Source organism: Rattus norvegicus, chromosome 2, assembly GCF_021556685.1.
Source record: "Rattus norvegicus strain SHRSP/BbbUtx chromosome 2, alternate assembly SHRSP_T2T, whole genome shotgun sequence".
Classification (NCBI taxonomy): domain Eukaryota; kingdom Metazoa; phylum Chordata; class Mammalia; order Rodentia; family Muridae; genus Rattus; species Rattus norvegicus.
In genome coordinates this window covers 206,696,654-206,716,619 of record NC_141535.1, presented here as the reverse complement: position 1 = coordinate 206,716,619, position 19,966 = coordinate 206,696,654, and the positions used below count along the sequence as shown (strand labels likewise).

The 19,966-nt window shown below is 41.0% G+C and overlaps 2 protein-coding genes across 10 annotated transcripts in view; one reads left to right on the top strand and one right to left on the bottom strand.

Moving 5' to 3' along the window:
- Positions 1–1,859, top strand: part of Trmt13 (tRNA methyltransferase 13) — a 13,830-nt gene extending 11,971 nt beyond the window's left edge. For 6 of the 8 annotated variants that reach the window (XR_015668084.1, XR_015668088.1, XR_015668083.1 and 3 more), the window contains 2 exon segments: positions 222–651; positions 1,333–1,859. Coding sequence is in view for 3 of the 8 variants with exons in the window: in XM_087631206.1 (XP_087487332.1) it covers positions 222–651; positions 1,333–1,573 (671 nt within the window). In the remaining 5 variants the exon portion in view is untranslated. 8 annotated transcript variants of the gene reach the window in all.
- Lrrc39 (leucine rich repeat containing 39) lies at positions 26–19,966 on the bottom strand. 2 transcript variants are annotated; one of them, XM_087634645.1, is made up of 10 exons: positions 19,814–19,941; positions 17,305–17,495; positions 14,329–14,434; positions 12,978–13,134; positions 12,203–12,339; positions 7,682–7,827; positions 6,785–6,937; positions 5,541–5,677; positions 1,620–1,720; positions 1,303–1,501 (listed from the first exon to the last, which is right to left on the bottom strand). In XM_087634645.1, the coding sequence occupies exons 2-9, from the start codon at positions 17,415–17,417 to the stop codon at positions 1,665–1,667; spliced, it is 1,005 nt and encodes a 334-aa protein (XP_087490771.1). In that variant the 5' UTR covers positions 17,418–17,495; positions 19,814–19,941; the 3' UTR covers positions 1,303–1,501; positions 1,620–1,664.

Sequence of the window (19,966 nt, the reverse complement as noted above, 5' to 3'; positions counted from 1 at the left end):
ATTTTATTGCTTTAATTTTAATTTTATTTAAAATGATTTTATTGGGCAAATAAATCACTAGAAAAATTAAGATGGAAAATTGTATAATATCTGATAGAATTGTTACAATATATAGCTAGCTATATTTTTGATGGCTTGTGTTGCGTTTTGTATTAACCATACTGCTTATTGAACTTTAAAGATGATGTGGTTTGGTGGGGGGCACATGATTGTGTTTGCAGATCTTGCATTACGATGTTTGGTTGAAACCTATGCTGCCAGTTTTAAGGAAAAGGATGAAGAACCTTTAGCCAAACGCGTAAAGAATGATAAAACAGAAAAAGAAAGTAACACTTTGGCCAAGGAAGGAAGTGAAAAAGATGTCCCAGAGACACGGACCCCTGTGGCTGGCATTGTCATTGCGCTCTGTTGTCACCACAGGTGTGACTGGAGACATTATGTGGGCAAAGAGTATTTCAAGGCTCTTGGGCTTGGCGCAGTGGAGTTCTACTATTTCCAGAGAATGAGTAGTTGGGCAACGTGTGGGATGAGGACGTCTTTGGAAGCCTCAGATGTTACTGCAGAGAGAAAAGATGCTCAGAAGGATGAGGAGGAAGAGCACGATGATGGAGGAGACAGACTCACGGATGGCAGCACTGACAGTTTGCCTGGGTAAGTGATGACGTCCGTAAACACCTCACTGCGGGGAGATAGTTTATCACCGTAATCTAGGCCTCCTGTGGGTAATACTGTAGGACCTCCCACAGATGCCTAGAACCCTAGGTGAAACAGAGCCCTACACGCAGCTACCCACTCTGTCAGTCGCGTAACCGAGATGGCTGCACAGCGTCTAGCGAGGGGGTAACATGCAATGCGGATTCGCTAGGGACGCTCAGGTGCGAGGCACAGGTCCGTTCCCCGGGTGGGAAGGAGTTGAGTGCCCGTGATTCACCATGCTAGGCAGCACGGCATTACCAATGGCTTGTTTTCAGAATTTTCCGTTTAATATTTTCAAACTACTGACCTTGGGCAAGGGAAACCAGAGAAATGAAACGGAATGGTTGTTTCTTAGTCTTTTGGCTGAGATCAATATAGAAAGTGAAGCTGAGGATGGAAAGGATTCTTTTTTTCTTAGGTGACTGTTAACAAAAATTTAGAAAAATGTAGCTTCTATCCTAATTTTGGAGTAAACTGAAGCATGTTTTAATTGTGATCAGAAAGGGAAGTCTCAGAAGCATCAGCCATGGTACCTATTGTGCTGCCGGCTCCTTAGCAGCCTTGGAGTAGATGGAGGGGCCGAACTCCTTAGGAACGTTTACCAACTTTTAAGTTTTGTGTGTTTATTCAATGTAGGACTCTTACTGTTGAAGAAAAGAAGAAAATAGGACATCTTTGCAAATTGCTGATTGACCAAGGCCGACTCCAGTATTTACAGCAGAAAGGCTTCAGTCCTGCCTTACAGTACTATACGGACCCATTGGTGTCTCTGGAAAATGTATTATTAACTGCTGTACCGGCTCATCTGTCATCGCAGGAAAAAAATCAATCAGTGAAAGGAAACATGAACATGATGTCTTCCACAAGCAAAAAATAAATAAATTATTTTTAAATTATATTTTGATAGTCACAAAAATATTCACCCAGTTGTCGAAGTATTCCTTTTCAGCGGGACTCTTTAAATTACTTTATCCATCAGACCGTGTAGAGCTGGGCGTATGAGTCAGACAGTTGACTTGGTCTTCTGAAAGATAGAACATCAGCATATAATTACAGTACGAACTCCGTGTCTTAATCTGGTAAACTTGTCTTTGGTTTTATCTGATAAGTTTTCATTTTTTTGAGCTCCAGCTGTAATAAACAGTAGAAGTTTATAACAAGAATCAATCTGAGTGTGAGGCTTTTTTTCAGTTCAGGTCTAGAAAGAGTAATTGTAATTTTGTCAAACACAGACAAATTTAGAAATGTAAGAATTGGCAAGTGGCATCTCCTTTGAAGTCCCAAAGCCATACCTATGTTTGTAGTCTCAGAGTCTGTCCTTGACACCAAAACTGAAGAGATGATTTTAAGGCAAAAGTATTCTTTTTAGGTCTTTCTTGGATAATTATCTAGGTCAAACTTCTAAATAATATTGTTTTAAACAGAAATCAAATTTGAAAGTTGCATATAACTTCTAAAATTAATTTAGTACTTTCTATCTATCTTTTATCAGCCTCTTTTTAATGTATAAATAACTTATATATATTATATTAATATAAATAAATAACTATAGAAAAATAAGGTGGTGCGTGCTTTTGGGACGCACAGAGGGGCAGTGGTGGCTCTCGCCTTCGACCCCAGCATGTGGGACGCGCAGATCCGCCTGCCTCTCACTTCCAAGTGCTGGAATTAAAGGCATGTGCCGATGCCAGCAGGAAAGTGATTGGGAATAAAATGGAAATTAGACAGAGAAGCTAAAACATCAGATTTAGGCCTTACATGTATGTATGGAGTCTGTGCTCAAACAATATTAAACCAAACATGTCACAGGACCATCATTTCCCCGCCTCCTCCCCTGCAGTTGTTTCTACATTGTGTTTTGTGAACATTATTTTAGTTGTAAAGATGCAGAGACAAAGACTCAGAACCACTAATTTTAGCCGGTAGAGTGACACGGAGGCCACTGTTGTATAACAACTCATGAATCTAATTTAACAGATTTTTAGTATTTCTGTTTAAATTGTTGCTTTATGTCTTATTTTGTCAAATATTGTTAATCATTTCTAAGTTGATTGCTAATATTTCCCAATCTGAAGAACATAAATGAAGATAATTTATTGTTTAAGAATTATTCTTGGGAGCTGGAGAGATGGCTCAGTGGTTAAGAACACCAAGTGTTAACCAGAGGTCCTGAGTTCAATTCCCAGCAACCACAGGGTGGCTCACACCATCTGTAATGAGATCCGATTCCCTTTTCTGGTGTGTCTGAAAACAGCTACAGTGTACGAATATATAATAAAAAAAATAAATCTTTAAAAAAAAAAAAAAGAATTATCCTTGGGGTGGAGAAATGGCTCAGCAGTTAAGAGGGCTGACTGCTCTTCCAGAGGTCCTGAGTTCAATTCCCAGCAACCACAGGGTGGCTCACACCATCTGTAATGAGATCCGATTCCCTTTTCTGGTGTGTCTGAAAACAGCTACAGTGTACGAATATATAATAAAAAAAATAAATCTTTAAAAAAAAAAAAAAGAATTATCCTTGGGGTGGAGAAATGGCTCAGCAGTTAAGAGGGCTGACTGCTCTTCCAGAGGTCCTGAGTTCAATTCCCAGCAACCACAGGGTGGCTCACATCATCTGTAATGAGATCCGATTCCCTTTTCTGGTGTGTCTGAAAACAGCTACAGTGTACAAATATATAATAAAAAAAATAAATCTTTAAAAAAAAAAAAAAGAATTATCCTTGGGGTGGAGAAATGGCTCAGCAGTTAAGAGGGCTGACTGCTCTTCCAGAGGTCCTGAGTTCAATTCCCAGCAACCACAGGGTGGCTCACATCATCTGTAATGAGATCCGATTCCCTTTTCTGGTGTGTCTGAAAACAGCTACAGTGTACAAATATATAATAAAAAAAATAAATCTTTTAAAAAAAAAAAAAAGAATTATCCTTGGGGTGGAGAAATGGCTCAGCAGTTAAGAGGGCTGACTGCTCTTCCAGAGGTCCTGAGTTCAATTCCCAGTAACCACATGGTGGCTCATAACTATCTAATAGGATCCAACACTCTCTTCTGGTACATCTGAAGCCAATGACAGTGGACTCATATACATTAAATAAATTTTTTAAAAAATTGTCCTATGTCATAGATGTCATTTATGTCACAATATTTGTTTTGTACCATTTAAAAATGTATGCCCAGAAATAAAAATATTCTACACTTAGTTGTATTTCAGAAGACATAGAGCATATCAAAAAAATTATACTGAAACAGTCCTATGAGCCATTGGCTCAATTATACATTCTGACAATGGTTCTGGGTATATTATGTGGAAATAAGCGTGTGCCCTTCAAGTAAGAAAAGGTTCCTATTTGCCCGACCTCTTTGTCTTGCCTCACATTAGAATGTTAATGTGGGCTAATGTGTATCAAATCGCTATTTCTTGACTTTCAGACCTTTCATGCTTAGCAAGCTCCCTTGAACTTCACATCCACCATTATAGCATCATGCATGTCCCACAGGTACTTCAAACTCCTCTTCAGCCTCTCCCTTGTCCTGCCCACCAATCCAGCCTCAGTTCCTCCATTCCCCAGCAGGCTACTACAATCCACTTGCTGCAGATGGGGACAGGTTCATCCTAAACACTTTTCCATAATTATCAATCCTGTCTTCTGCTTGACACTGGTATTGTCCTCTCTTTTCCAAAACTAGGCCACTTTGCCTTTGTTGCTGACCATCCCCCAGCTTCTCACACCGTTGCTTCTGTGAGCTCAGGCAGCTCCAATGGTTCCTTCCTAAATTGGGAAAGGGCTTCTCCTAGTGGGAAGGCTGTCCCTGTTCTCTCTGGTTGCACTTCCTTTCAGAGTAACGACCTGGTACTTGGAATGAGCCAAAAACCTTCCTTTTACATCCATAACTCTTTACATTCGAATTAATTACAAAATGGGTATTTCTGTTTCTATACTATTATTTCAGTGTTTTAATAACAACATAGTGCTCTTTGCCATATTTGTCGGATTTTGTTTTAATTCTAAAAACTTTGATTATAGAAAGGTTTAATTCTAAATTACGAGATTACATGGTTGTAATCTGTATATTATGCCTCATATTCTAAGTGTTGAATAAAGTCCATGTTCTCAGAATTTTTCACCTCAGGTCAAATTACTTTTTAATTATTACTTATAAATTATAAAAATCTCAGAATGATGAGGAAGGTCTGTTCATGCTCAATCTGACATGTCTATCACTTGGTAGACAAAAGTAATGATTCTTTAAGAATCAAACGGTGTGGGGGGTGGGGTGGAGAGATGGCTCAGTGTTTAAGAGCACGTCCATGGGAAGATGAGCTTTTCCACAACACGTGGAAGCTAGCAAGTGTCTGTAACTCCAGTTCCAGCGGATCTGACACCCCACATCAGATCTGCATTAGACCTTCATGTGCAGACATAAATGCAGGCAAAAAAGCACCCATACACACAAGACAAGTTAGTTAAAATCCACACTGAGGGCATAGCTGTATCTCAGGGACTGGGTGCTTGGCACGGTGTGAGTCCCAGCCCTGGAGAAGTGTATTTACAAAAAAGAAAAAAAAAATCAAGCACAAGGACATAGGACATGTCCCTTCCCTCGGTTGTGCGGCAAGCACTTGGCTGAAGTATTTCCTTCATTCCACTGAAATGCTGTGTTTACAGCGTCTCCCCTAGTACTCACCAGACTAATGAACGGAACCAAAATTCCTTTCCCCTCATTGAGTGTTGGCCAGAATGAAACGACAACATAGGGTGAGAAACCCAGCGAAGGATGACAAGATAGAACTTAATTGTGTACACATTTTCTTCAAAAATACTGAATCTGTGTTGTTCAAACCTCATACCTGTTCTCCGTGACTCTTGTATGTATGCGTGCATGAACTGAAGCCCAAATAACTCCTGTTCTTCCTCTCCATCTACGTCATCACTGGGAGGAAGTGTCACTTCCAGTCTTAGTGGGTTGTCTCGAAAGTTGACGAACCTGGCAGTTCACCAGAAAACAGTGCTTTTATAAGTGCCATAGAAGAAAGATCGAATGGCAGTATATTGAATTACTAACTTTTAACTGGCTTCGATAACAGATTATCTTGTTGGGATCTAATATATCCAAGAATCCGTAAGTTTCTTTGCTAGAAGAAACAGCATCTTCCTCCACCCCCAGCCCCAAAAGCTTACAAAGACAACTATTTGCTTGTAACATATTTCATGTGAGCAAGTTATAAGTATACAATGAATGCTACAAATACAGTTTGTGCCTATTTTATGGATCTGTACTTAACCAGCAAGTACAAAGCTAAAAGTTGCTAGATAAGTCAATGCACGAATGGTTTTGGTTGTAGAAGTTTTAAGTTCGTGTATCCACTACCTCACTCCTTCAAGAAAAATGCATTTTAGAGAGAATTTTATTGGAGTTCTACTAAGTAGCTTGTAAAACCAGTCTGCTTTCTATGGGTTATATAAGTTACCTGTGCCTACATGTAGTTATGAAGAAGGAAAACGGTCACTATTTTATTCCTTTTTGGTTCTTGTACTGCAAAGGATGTTTATGAAAGGTATAAAGAGGTGTATTGTAATACTGTCACCAACAAAAGACATTTCTTTAAATTCGTAAATCCCAGTACTGTTTTAGTTTCAAGAACTCTTGAATAATCTAGATTGGTGTTACATGAACACACTCAAGAAATAGTTAAATTCCAACACTGAAAAATATGTTTAAAAAATTTCTGAGCTGAAGAAATAGCTCAATAGTTAAGAGCATTGACTGCTTTTCTACAGGACCCAGGTTCTAATCCCAGAACCCACATGGCAGCCCAACCAACCCTCTACAAGTGTAGTTCCAGGAGATCTAATGCCCTCTTATACCCTCCATGAGCATCAAGGCACACAAGTGGTACACAGGCAAGACAACATGCACAGAAGGAAGTTTTCACACACACACACACACACACACACACACACACACACACACACACACACACACACAGTGACACAGTGTCAGGCAAATCACAACCCAAATGTTTCGGCCACAATCTGTTTTACTCTGTTCTGCTTCCGGGAGTAAGCGTGGCGCGCTCGCACACCCTTTTACCTCAGACTCGTCATTTCTTCCATGCAGCCTGGAATATCTTGTAGCTTGTTGTTGCTGAGAACAAGAGTCCCCAAGTTTTTCATATTCCTGATTGTCTCTGGCAGGCATGTTATTTCATTCCTCTGTAGCCACAGTGTATGTAAACTTTGCATTCTGGAAAATTAGAATTCTGCAGTAGGTCACCTTGGATGTGAAAAGCTGAACTCATCATTTATAACACTTAACATTTAATTTTTAGTTAACTATAATAAATTATTCAGTTAATTATTATTATTTGATGTTTAATAAAATGCATTTATTGATTTAACGGACTTCATTCTTGCCGTTACCTAATTGCCAGGGGAATTACATCAAGAAATTCACTAAAGACTAGCTTTCATCCATCGGCAGACATGCCGCTTACGTGTCATGGTTTTCATAGTTTTCTAAATGTCTAAATGTTTTGTAAATGTCACCTAATACGAATTTTTAAAAAAATCAATAACTATTTAATATGCCCATACTGGGCATTGGACTCAGGCCAGAATGCCTGGGTTCAAATCCAGCTAATGGCACTTGCTGAGACTTGGGGATATGAAACAAACAGCTCTGTATCCTTTCCCTCGCCCTTTTGTCGCATGAGAGAGGAGCCTGGCACGGAATGCACTGTGCAGCGCCTGGCACGAAATGCACCATGTGGCGCACGTTGTTACTGCAGCGTGTTCTTGTTCATGTTTAGAAAATAGTTTCCTCCTCCCCAGATCCGTCTACATAATAATGAAAACGGGCTGCTGAAAGAATGAATTTTGAACTAGTTGGGTCTGTTGTGATTATTCCCGGGCTCCTAGCTGTCTGGCTTATCGCTTCTTCTTTTTCCTGGGTGGCTTCGAGTGATCAGTAGCAGAAAGTCTACTTTACCTGTCTAGTGTATCAGGAAGCTGTTGAAGGCTGTTGCTTCCCATATCCAGCCACTCGAGGGCAGGCATGTCCAGCACAGCAAGAGGGATTGTGGTGAACTGGTTCATGCTCAGGTCAAGGTGAGTGAGTTTTAACAGTTTGCTGAGCTAAAGAAGAAAGTGGGGATTTTAAGTAGTCGTCCGCAGTGTGAATTACTAGAAGGCTCACACGGATGAGCTGTTTCCTATAAAAAGTTCGTATTACATGAGCTTTAAGTAGTAGTCCACAACAGAGCACACATGAAAGCTGAATGACTTCCGGCATTCGCTTGAGCTTTGTTTAGACACAGGAGTCCACAATAAATAATATGTAAGGATAATAGAACCTGGCATCATGGTACATGCCTGTAAGTCCTACAGACTGAGGGCAGCATGGGCTACACTGTCTCAGAGATGTGGGACAGGTAAGTGTGGTGGCCCAGGCCTTCAATCCCAGCAGTAGAAGCAGAAGGCCTGAAGTTCAAGGCCGTAAGGTCTATGTGGTGAGTTCCAAGACAGCCAGACCCACACAACAGACCCTCTCTCAAAAAAAAAAAAAAAACAAAATGAAAGAAGCAAATAGATCAAGGATAAGGTAAAATGATTTTCAGACCCAATTTATCTTCCAAGATAAAGAAATTCCAGGGTTAACAGGACCCGTGTGGCAAAAGCGTCCCCACCCCAGGAAGCACCTCTCCTCTGCTTTCATCCAGTGACTGAGAACTATACAGGGAAACGTAGTCTTGAAGGTAATGAGTCCAACTTACTTGCGTTCACTATCCCAAACGCTGAGTGTACCCCATAATACTTCTGTGTTAAAGGACAGTGGCTGACTGCAAGCCCTGCACCACAAGCACTGTGCTCAGCCTGCCAGTAAGAACGTGCTGCCGTGTCAGTCCTTTCTGCTTCTCAGAGCCAGAGCCTCTCCGGAATCGGATGTCTGTCATGCACACTCTTATACTTTGTTACTGTGTGGAAATGTTCGCATTTCTAATTCATCACATTTTTTCCATGAAATGTATTATTCCATGGTTCTTACTCGTTTTGAGTCAGGGTTTCCCTGTGTTGCCCTGGCTCTTCTGGAACTCCCTCTGTAGACAAGGCTGGCCTCGGTCTCTGGGATGAAGGGTGTGTTCCGCCACTGCCTGGCTATGGTTCTGATATTTAAGGATTATGTTGAACTTCCTTTCTTTTACTTGCAATTTCCTCTTACTGCTTTTGTGTCTCTTTTAGAATGTTTGTTGAGAGAGTATGACTATGAAGCTCTGACTAGTCAGGAACATGCAGCCCCAAACTCACAAAGATCCAGCTTCCTCTGCCTCCAGAGTACTGCGTAAAGGTCTGCACCATGCCCAGATCAGTTTTAAAATGTATTCATAGAGGGGGCTGGAGAGATGGCTCAGCAGTTAAGAGTGCTGATTGCTCTTCCAGAGGTCCTGAGTTCAATTCCCAGCAACCACATGGTGGCTCACAACTATCCGTAATGGGATCTGATGCCCTCTTCTGGTGTGTCTGAAGACAGTGACAGTGTACTCACATAAAATAAATAAACAAATCTTTAAAAAAATGTATTCATAGTAATGCTTATAGCCCCCGTTTTACTTTATCTAAAATATCTATTAAATTACTTCTGTTCTCCACTTTTATGTGAAAAACTAATTATGTGAGTGGTTTGCTGTGGCACTTAAATAATTATGTTAACGAACAATTATGACAGCCATCACACAAAGGAAATGGCATTATTTCTGTTTTCTGGATGAAATGGTTCAAAAAGATCATGTAAGTAGATGAACTCAAGGTTTTATAGACCTAAAGCCACAAAATTTCTTCCTTCTTTATCCTACTGAAAGTTCTAAAATATAAGCATTTAGTTAATATTTACAAAACAGACTATCCATTTGGTTGCTGAGGTTCTGTATTTTGAATTCCTTCGGTCCCATCGTAAAAAGCCGGACATGAGAGCATTCCTGAAACCCTGGTGCTGAGAAGCAGAAACAGAAGGGGACAAGTGGCTTGTGATTGGGGAAGACACTTGATGACATCTAACCTATACATACTTGCATACATACATGCATTCATATGTGGATACATGCTTGCACAATGCATATATCTCACACATGCATTAATACATGTATACACGGCACATGCATACATCACACACATGCATACATGCATGCACACACAAATGCATACATCTCACACACAAAGCATCATGATTCTGTTTAGTAGGTCATTCCATTTCTCCAGCTTTACACTCAAGCCAAGGATAAAAACACATTCTTGAAAACTGTTTCAGGCTTTTCCCATTGTCAAACAATTCAATGTGGAGTGTAAAAGGGTGTTTTTACAGGTACATGTCCATATGAAGGAGGTAAAATTTAATGTCTGGCAGAGGAGTCACCAATTGCTGGCCCCTCAGTAGTACTAGAAGCCTTTTTTATTGTTTTATTTTCTTGAGACAGGGTCTCACTTTGTAGCACTGGCTAGCCTGTAACTTGCTATGTAAACCAGGCTAGCCAAGAAAAAGAGGTCTACCTGCCTCTACCTCCCAAGTGCTGGGATTTAAAGCCACCACATCTATCTAGAATCTTTTTATTATAGAAGATTAAAAAATAAAACCAACAGTCTTATATTTGAAGACAGAAATATAAGAGATACAAGAAGACAAAAAGAAGACAGAAAAACAAGAAGATAAACAATTTAAATTAGCTTCAGGAAGTACCTGAAATTGACCAGATTCACTAGACCCCTCAATCCCAAGAGTAAACAATAAAGACCACTGAGCATCCTCTCAGACAAGCCAAGAATCAAGGAAGACTGAGACAAGACCAGCTGCCTAGAAGAGGTTTAGACCAGCTTTGTCACTTGGAAAGGACATTCTCCAACTTGTAGAGCTGCCTGCAGGCTATGCAGTATGCTCCAGGTCCCAGCTTTAGTGGTGACCTGTACAGGGGTGGGCTTTGGTGATGCAGCTGTCTGCGAGTTATTTCTGCTCCTGTGAGTAACGCCTCACCTATATATTCACATAAGGATCCCCGGTGAGACTCATGGTTCACCAAGTTGGACTTCGGTGGTACCTGTATGTTGATCTGTTGTGGGCTCCCTCTCTGGGAGTAAACATGTTGCATATCCCCAGGAAATGTCTTGTCACACAACAGTAACCTGTCTCAACAATCTAAGGTGAAGAGACAGGTTGACAACGAGTCCAAGTTCACATAGCTTGTTAGTGACAGAGCCCATTCCTGGAAACAAAACCTTGTGTTTTACAAACCATACATACTGACCTTCCTACATATAGAAATTGTCCCTGTCACCATTTTTTTCATGCTTTTATTAAATAAAGCCAACATATGATGAAATACCCGTGCTATGTTTGCAAGAGCCCTGGGAGGAGGGACTATTACTGATAACATGTCCAGTGGTTTAGAAAAGAAAACTCTTATATACTCAAAGCAAGAAAAAGGAATTGTAGCTTTTTTCAAATGTTCTTATTTTTCTTTAATACTTTTTTCCCCCCAGAGCTAAGGATTGAACCCAGGGCCTTGCATTTGCTAAGCAAGCACTCTACCACTGAGCTAATTCCCCAACCCCTTGTTCTTATTTTTCTTAATTTTGGTCTTGCAAAGTCATTGTTTTCAAGGCAAAAAAAAAAAAAAAGCATAGAAACTTCTCGCTGATTCTAAGAGCATTCATTTGTTTGGAGGGTAACACGGCAGTCTTTGTCAAGTGAATGAAAGGCATTTCCATTCTGCTTCCCTTTTACTTGGCAAAGCCTAGGACGCCATCATGAAGCATACTTCCTATAATCCATGTCTTACGTCTGTCTGTTTCAGGACTGAGCACTTAATAAAAATCAACCAGGAAAAGAGGTTTTCTATTTTCTCATTGTTTGATTTTCATAATAATCACATACATATTTATTCAAAAAAGCATTAATTCAAGTTTACAGACATATACTTCCAATCCTAGCACTTAAAAAGCTAAGGTGTGAAAATTGGTAGTTTGAGGCCAGCCTAGGCATAAGGAGTTCAAGGTCACAGTGAGCTATGCAGTAAGATTCTGCCTCACGACAGACAGACAGACAAAAAGCATGAAGGGCAGAGTAGCTCAGTAGCAAAGGGTTTGATCAGCATGCATGAGACCCTGAATCTAATCCTTAACATGGCCAAAATAAGCAAGCATGTATGAATAACCACTATACAACCCAGGCTTCTCCTCGTTGTGGGAATTTTAAATGATGTTAATAGTTCTCAGTCTTCTCTTCAAAGAGAGAAACTCAGTCATCAAATAATGCAGGATAATGACAAGAATAGAGGAATCTTTTATGCTAAGTAGAGTTTATTTTAATAAAAAACTTGCCTTTTGGTTAAAAATGCTTTTCACTAAGTATTTCTATTTCTAAAATAAAATTTGTTACATTGGTTTTATTTTATTTCAACAATCGCATGCCTCAGAAACAAACTATTAGTAGACACAAACAAAACAGACGTTTAGATTTTCTGACCTCTGTCGGGAGGTCGCTTATATCTCTGTTTACAGCCAGTTCTAGCTTCTCCAAGCTGGCACAGTTGCTCAGTTCTTTGGGGACAGTCTTGATTTTGTTGTAGCTAAGAATCAGTTCCTGAAGTCTAGTGAGCAGTCCTACATAACAACAACAACAACAACAACACAGGAAGCAGATGGCCTCAGTGTTTCCAGCCACCAAGCACTACTTACATACTTAAGTTACTTGCCCATTGGCAAATTCAGTTATTTTCTTCTTCCCTCTTCCCATCTTTCCACAAGGGAGGGGTATTTCCCTTCTGCTATATCTATACTATGTGCTCCAGATTAAGATAGCTATAGATGGTACGGTCCCTGTCTGCCATGCACTAGAACCTGGGCTCCATCTTCCACACAAAACCCATAAATAGCATACAACATTCTGAACAACGTTGTGTAGGGGGACATTGTCCCACCGTTTGATAAATTTTCTTTCTTTCATGCCTTCAGTGTGTTCTAAGAGAGTTAACGGAGAAATGTTGTTTTCAAAATATACCGAATATTTGGAAATATTTTCACATAGAAATTTTATCTATCACCCCAATAAGTCCAAAAGTTTGGAACCTCTGAAGACTGAAGTTAGATGAAACATTTAAAATGTTTTCAACTTTCAGAGATATATAAAGATAAGGCCTTATTCCATGTATTTGAGGGTGGGGGTCTGAAAAAAAAGTCAAAGAAAAGCATATACTGGCAGGTAGATAAAATATCACAGGAATAAAAGCAGTGTTCCTTACCAATGCCTCGGGGGATCTCTGAAATTGTGTTCCGAGATAAGTCTAGAACAATGAGATGCTGGAATCTTCCAATGAATTCAGGAATTTTCAACAATCCGGTCCTATGAAGTTGCCACTCCTGTAGCTGATTCAGTTTCAGTAAGGAAGAAGGGAGAGTCTAAAGTAAAAAATATGTGTACCATTACTGCATTGCCTGAACTTTTATCTCAAACATTGAGCCATTCTGTTGTGGCAGTACGGGATCTGTAGAAGCACTTGAGGACAGTTGTCCCTTAACGGGCCACATCTCCAGGTACTCTGTGCTACTTCTACTCCTAGAACCTTGAGTTTTAATATTTTAATTGCTATGATTTTATTCTCACTTTTATACGTTATTATTTATTTACTTTATCAATTTTGCTAAATCTTCACATCTCAACCATAGTATAATAAACAAAAATGTCATATTTTGACCAATAATGGACACACATAGAAGTCTGTCCTAATGAACAAATCTTTTGTGTTAGGCTATCCAAGAACACATACATAATTAAAAACGTGAATATTTCAGGCCTGGTGGTGATGGTGGCTCACGCCTTTAATCCCAGCACTAAGGAGGCAGAGGCAGGTGGATTTCTATGGCTAGCCTGGTCTACAGAGCTAGTTCCAGAATAGCTAAGGCCACACAAACACTTTCTCAAAACCACCCCCAACACACACACACACACACACACACACACACACACACACACACACACACACACAGAGAGAGAGAGAGAGAGAGAGAGAGAGAGAGAAAATTATATTAAAAAAATCATTTCAGTAATTTGAATTTCCCTTATTCTTTTATTATAAGAGTTCGTTTGTTTTGAGACAGGGTTTCTCTACAGGGATCTGGCTTGCCTAGAACTCTCTGTATAGACCAGGCTGGCCTTGAACTAATGGAGATCCACCTGCCTCTACCTCCCAAGTACTGGGGTTAAAGTTATAAGTCACCACTTGCAGCCTATTTTACTAGTTGTTGCTGGTTTTGTTTTGTTTTATCCTTGTCTCAAAACAAACAAACAAACGGACAAACAAACAAGCTAGCTAGCTAGCTAACTAACTAACTAACTAACCGACAAACAAATACCCAAGAGATTTGAGCTCAGATGGGGAGGGAGCAAATGCACTCTTTGACAAAGAAAAAAAATCCTTGTGTTTTATGCTTCTTTTCTGTTGTTTATGTTGTCCAGATCCACTCGTGCTACTCTGTTGAGAATTCCTGGCTCTTTATCCTAGTCTGACGTATAGTCTCAGTGTACGCTCTCAGGCCTTCATGCGACGCGGAGCTCGGAGAATCAAGGAGCCCTTCGAGAGCGTCCACACTTACCTTCCATTCCTCTTTCTCTATCCTTAGAATGATTCTTCCATCTTCCCTGGTCACCTTCTCTTTCAGCTTAGTTAAACTCACTCGGTCTTCCCAGATCCGCACTAGCCTAAGGCAGCAGAGCGTCTTTTAGTCACAGGTAACGACAAAATAGCATTCCAAAGGCCCGATGCAGCAGGGGAAGAAATAGACAATAGCTGTCTCTGACGGGCCACATCTCCAGGTACCCTGTGCTACTGCCACCCCCAGAACCTTGACTTTGATTATTCCTTAATTGTTAAGATCTTATTCTCACTTTTATACAAGTTATTATTTGCCTTATCATTTGTTGCTAAACCTTCACATTTCAGCCATAGTAGAGTAAACAAAAGTGTCATATTTTGACCATGCTATGGATGAATTTGAGAGAAAGCAAAGGTAAAGGGTGAGTGGGAGGGGCTGAAAAGAAGAAAGACAGGGGTGGGGGTGGGAATTATGTGTGATTTTGGAAAAAAAATTACCTCTGAGCCAATGGCATTAGACATCAGATGATGGCTGGAGAGGTGGCTCAGTGGTTAAGAGCACTGACTGCTCTTCCAGAGGGCCTGGGTTCAGTCCTCGGTACCCACATGGCATCTCACAACCATCTGTAACTCCAAGAGCTCACAGCCTCACACAGACAGACATACAGGTAAAGCACAAATGCACATAAAATAAATAAATTTGAGGGGGGAAAGGCTGGGGAAATGGCTCAGTGGTTAAAAGTGCTATCTCTTCTTCCACAGATCCTGAGTTCAACTCCCAGCAACCCCATGGTGGCTCACAACCATCTGTAATGGGATCTGATTCCCTCTTCTGGTGTGTCTGAAGTATACTCATATACACAAAATAAATAAATAAATCTTTAAAAAAAGAGTTTGAGATATTAACTTTAAGATATGTAAGGAAGATATTAATCTTTCCTTAGATTTTTTTCCTCATTGTTGAGGATTGAATCCAGGTCCTCATGCATGCTAGGGAAGGGTGCTACCAGGTTTCTTTAAACTCACAGAGCCCAGAGGGTCTGATGGCCGTCACACAGCTCCGTGTGTGATGCTTCCTGTCGTTGATTGTTATTATTACTGTTACTATTTTGAGACGGTTCTCACTGTGTAGCCCTAATTGGCAGAGATCTGCTTGCCTCTGCCTCCTGGTGCCGCCCCCTTATTTAGTTCTGCATATCAAGTAAGCAAGGCATGTGCACTGCTGGGAAGATTATCTTGGAGAGAAAATAGCAAGTCTGAGGACTTACAGGTACTGACCCGAGGCAGTCAAGGTCATCAAGACTAGAGGTAAGAAGACATGTCGCTCCTATCCTGGCAGAAGAGCCTGTGCAGCATGCAATCTTTCTGCTTATTGCTCCTGGCACCTCCTTTCTCTGTAAGTGTCTTTTAAAAAATGCATGTGTGAACATGTTCATGTGTTTGTCCGGGTGCCCATTTGTGTACAGGTGCAGGAGCACATGTGTGGAAGCCCCAGGACAGTAGCAATGCCATCCTCAGAAACACTGTGCACCTCCTTTTAGACAATATCTTCCATCATCTTGGAATATTGAAATTATTACCAATTCGACTGACTGATCAGGGTGCCCCAGGGGTCCTCTCATCTCTGCCTCCCCGGCACTGAAATTACATGCTTACTTAGTGCCACTATCCTGGCTTTACAATGTGAGTGCTGAGACTTAAACTCAGGTCCTCGAGGTTGTAACGCAAGTTCTTGACCAAATGAACTATCTCCTCATCCACCTCCCCACCCCCAAATCTTTCCTTTCCCAACTGCTGTAGTATTCTACTGTGAAGAGACACCATGACCAAGGCAACTCTTACAAAAGAAAACATTTAATTTGGGTCTTGCTTACAGTTTTAGAGGGTTAGACATCCATGGTAATCACGGCGGGAGGCAGACAAGAATGGTGATGGACCATTAGCTGAGAGACTTTTACCTCCTGATCACGGGCAGCAGGCAGGGAGGGAGAGGGGAGGAGAGGGGAGAGGGAGGGAAAAGGAAGGGGGGAAGAAGAGGGGAGGGAAGGGGGAGGAAGAGAGGCAAGAACACTGGGCCTGGCATTGGCTTTTAGAACTTCAATGTGACATACCTATTCTAGCAAGGTCACACCTACTCTAACAAGACCACACCTCTTAATCCTTCCCAAACCGTTCCGTTAACCAAGGACCACTCATTCAAACATAGGAGTCTACGGGAACCATTCTCATTCAAATCACGACACCTAAAATTTTTTCATGTTCCAAGGTTGAACTCTGCAGCACTCACATAGTAGTTCATTAACATCCTTAACTCTAGTCCCAGAAGCTCTAACACCCTCTTCTGGCCACCAAGGGCACTGCATGCAAGAGGTACACAGACATACACGCAGGCAAAACACCCAAGCATATAAGAATAATAATAAAGAAGAAAAGTAAAGACTCTTTTAAGGGTTGGAGCGATGGCTCAGTAGTAAAGAACCCTTGATGCTCTTCCAGATAACCTGAATTCAGTTCCCAGCACCTACAGGGCAGCTCGCAACTGCTGTAACTTCAGTTCTAGGGTATCCAGTGCCCTCTTCTGGTCTCTATGGGTACCTGCACAAATGTAGATAGACCTACATGCAGTCAAACATTTATATGCATAAAATAAAAGTAAAGCTTCTCAAAGAAAAATATCTTGAGTTTTCAGCAAACAAAAATCTGTCAAATTCAGTGAAGCTCTTACTAAATATTGTTTTCAAATACGAGGTTATAAGTTTTTCACTGGGCTGGAGAGATGGCTCAGTGGTTAAGAGCACTGACTGCTCTTCCAGAGGTCCTGAGTTCCAATACCAGCAACCACATGGTGTCTCCCAACCATCTGTAATGAAATGTTCTCTTCTGAAGTGTCTGAAGACACCTACAGAGTACTCACATATAAATAAATAAATCTTTAAAAAATAAGTTTTCACTAATCTAAAACAACTTCACAGCATACTTTTGCTGAAATTCCTTCTCTCGTTTCACATCTTCATGATGTTTCTTTATTCTTTCTTCCCAGACTTCCTTTACAGTGCTGACGGCCCCGGTACAAACCACACTTTCTGTCATGATGTTTCCACATTGTAGTCAAGTCATCTACTTCATTGAGTTCTGAAGAGTCGAGTCACAGGACACCTCAGACAAGACCTAAGTATACCAGACCGGGGAAAACATCATGTCTCAGAACACCAGTGATCACCATAACAGTCATGAGAGGTAATGTCTGTTGGATACCTGTATCTTCCCAAAACTACATTTATTTATTTATCTCTTCCTTCCTTCCTTCCTTCCTTCCTTCCTTCCTTCCTTCCTTCATTAGTGACAGACAGAGTCCACTGTGATGCCCAGTTCATTCTCAAACTCCTGGGCTGAAGCTCTTCCCACTTTTAGCTTCCCAAGTGTGTGGGAATACAGGTGCACACCAGCCCGTCCAGCTGTTCTACATATATTTGCATGCCGTATCTTGTTTTATTTTATTTTATTTTTTGGCTTTATGAGACAGATTTTCTCTGTATAGCCTTGGCTATCCTAGAACTCACTCTCTAGGGGAGGAGACCTACCCTTGGAACATGAAAAAATTTTAGGTGTCGTGATTTGAATGAGAATGGTTCCCGTAGACTCCTATGTTTGAATGAGCGGTCCTTGGTTAACGGAACGGTTTGGGAAGGATTAAGAGGTGTGGTCTTGTTAGAGTAGGTGTGACCTTGCTAGAAAAGGTATGTCACATTGAAGTTCTAAAAGCCAATGCCAGGCCCAGTGTTCTTGCCTCTCTTCCTCCCCCTTCCCTCCCCTCTTCTTCCCCCCTTCCTTTTTCCTCCCTCTCCCCTCTCCTCACTCTCAGGTTGGCCTCAAACTCCACCTCCACCTGCCTCTGTCACTCATGTGCTGGGATCAAAGGTGTGCATTCTGACAGCGCATACCTTGTTTTAAACCCATGTAAAATATGATATGAATATTTTCATTGCCTTTAATATTAACACGAGGAAACTAACCCTTAAAGGAGCACACGTGGCCTGAGCAGGAACTGCTGCCCAATCTGCTTCCTTTGCTACCATCTCATTCACTATCATGAAAACCTGCAACCTAGACTTGCATCCAACTATGGGAAAGCAATCAAACAATGGGTACGTTAGGTAAGTCTGGCAGCCTCAAGATGGCTCGGTGGGTAAAGGTGCTTGCCACCAAGCCTGACAACATGCAGAAGCTGGGGGTACCCCAGCTGAGTCTAGAACATACAACATAGGGCTTTCACACAAGAAATTAATTAAGCCTGTTTTTTTTTTTTTATATGGCTAGAGAGACAGCTCTGTGACTAAGAGCACTCGCTCCTCTCCCGAGGACTGAAGTTTGGTCCTCAGCAGCTACATCATGAGGCTCCCACTGCCTGTAACTCCAGTTCATAGGGATCTGATGCCCTCTTCTGACCTCCAAAGGCAAACACATGCATGTAGTACACAATTCCACAGAAATGCACACAGAAGTCCATATGTGGTATGCAATTCCACAGAAAGGCACAAAGAAATACATATGTTTAGAAATAACATAATAAGTAAATATCCTTTTTACATTTTTATGAGAAAGAGTAGGAAAAGTTTTAGGAAGCAGGAAGCAGATCATGCAGAAGATAGAAAGTACAGAAGCAAGAGGCCACAGGAAGTGTGACTGTGACCAGGCATAATAGTATGTCTGTTGATGGGCTGAGGCAGGAGGATGGTAAGTTTGAGAGCAGCTCAGGATACATCACATGGTACCAAAATAAGAAAGGAAGGAAGGAAGGAAGGAAAGAAGGAAGGATAAAGAAGGAAAGAAAGGAAGTCAGGAAAGAATGGACAGATAAGAGAGGGCGAGGTGGGAGGACGGAGGAAGGAGCCTTGAAAAACATGTACTGGGGACCTAACTGCCTGGGCAAGTCCCCTAGAATTTACTGTATCAGATATTAATAAAATTGATGAACTAAGTACTTTCAATAATATAAAATTAAAATATTTATATGAATGCAGGCCATCTCCATATTGTATTATTTTTATATAAAACTTTCATTCATTAACTTATTTCACTGTTTGACATTGAATATTGGTCATCTCTAATACTAGTTCCCCTAAAATGACAGATCTGCTTTAGAAAAAAACAAGTTTGTAACAAGGCATTTATTTCTGCATCTTAACTCCTTTGGGAAGGAAAGACACACAGCACAGCAGCGAGGTAAGTGTGCCTGCCAATTAATCAGCGGGGCAGTGACTTCCAAAAGTTAAAACAGCCAAAGAAACACAATCTTAAATTCTAACTTGCAGGGACGCCTATCTCTTGTGCCCCAGAGGATGACAACCATGTGAATGACTATAGCCCCCTTAAAAGGCTCAGAAGCTAAACCTGTGTTCAGTTGGTACACTTTTTCAGTGAGACCACCACCAGCACTTTCTTTATGCAGAAGGAATGGAGGAAAATTGTTTCAGAAAAGCACTTACCATGGGGGATGCTGCAGCCAACACGGAGCCAGAGCTCCCCAAGTCTCAGCTCGGATCAGATCACGAGGTGATTTTTCCCCCAGTGTGGATCCAAATGACTATAACTCTCTGTCAGGCTGTAACCAAGTGAAAAGTAATGTCAGCCTCGTTCTA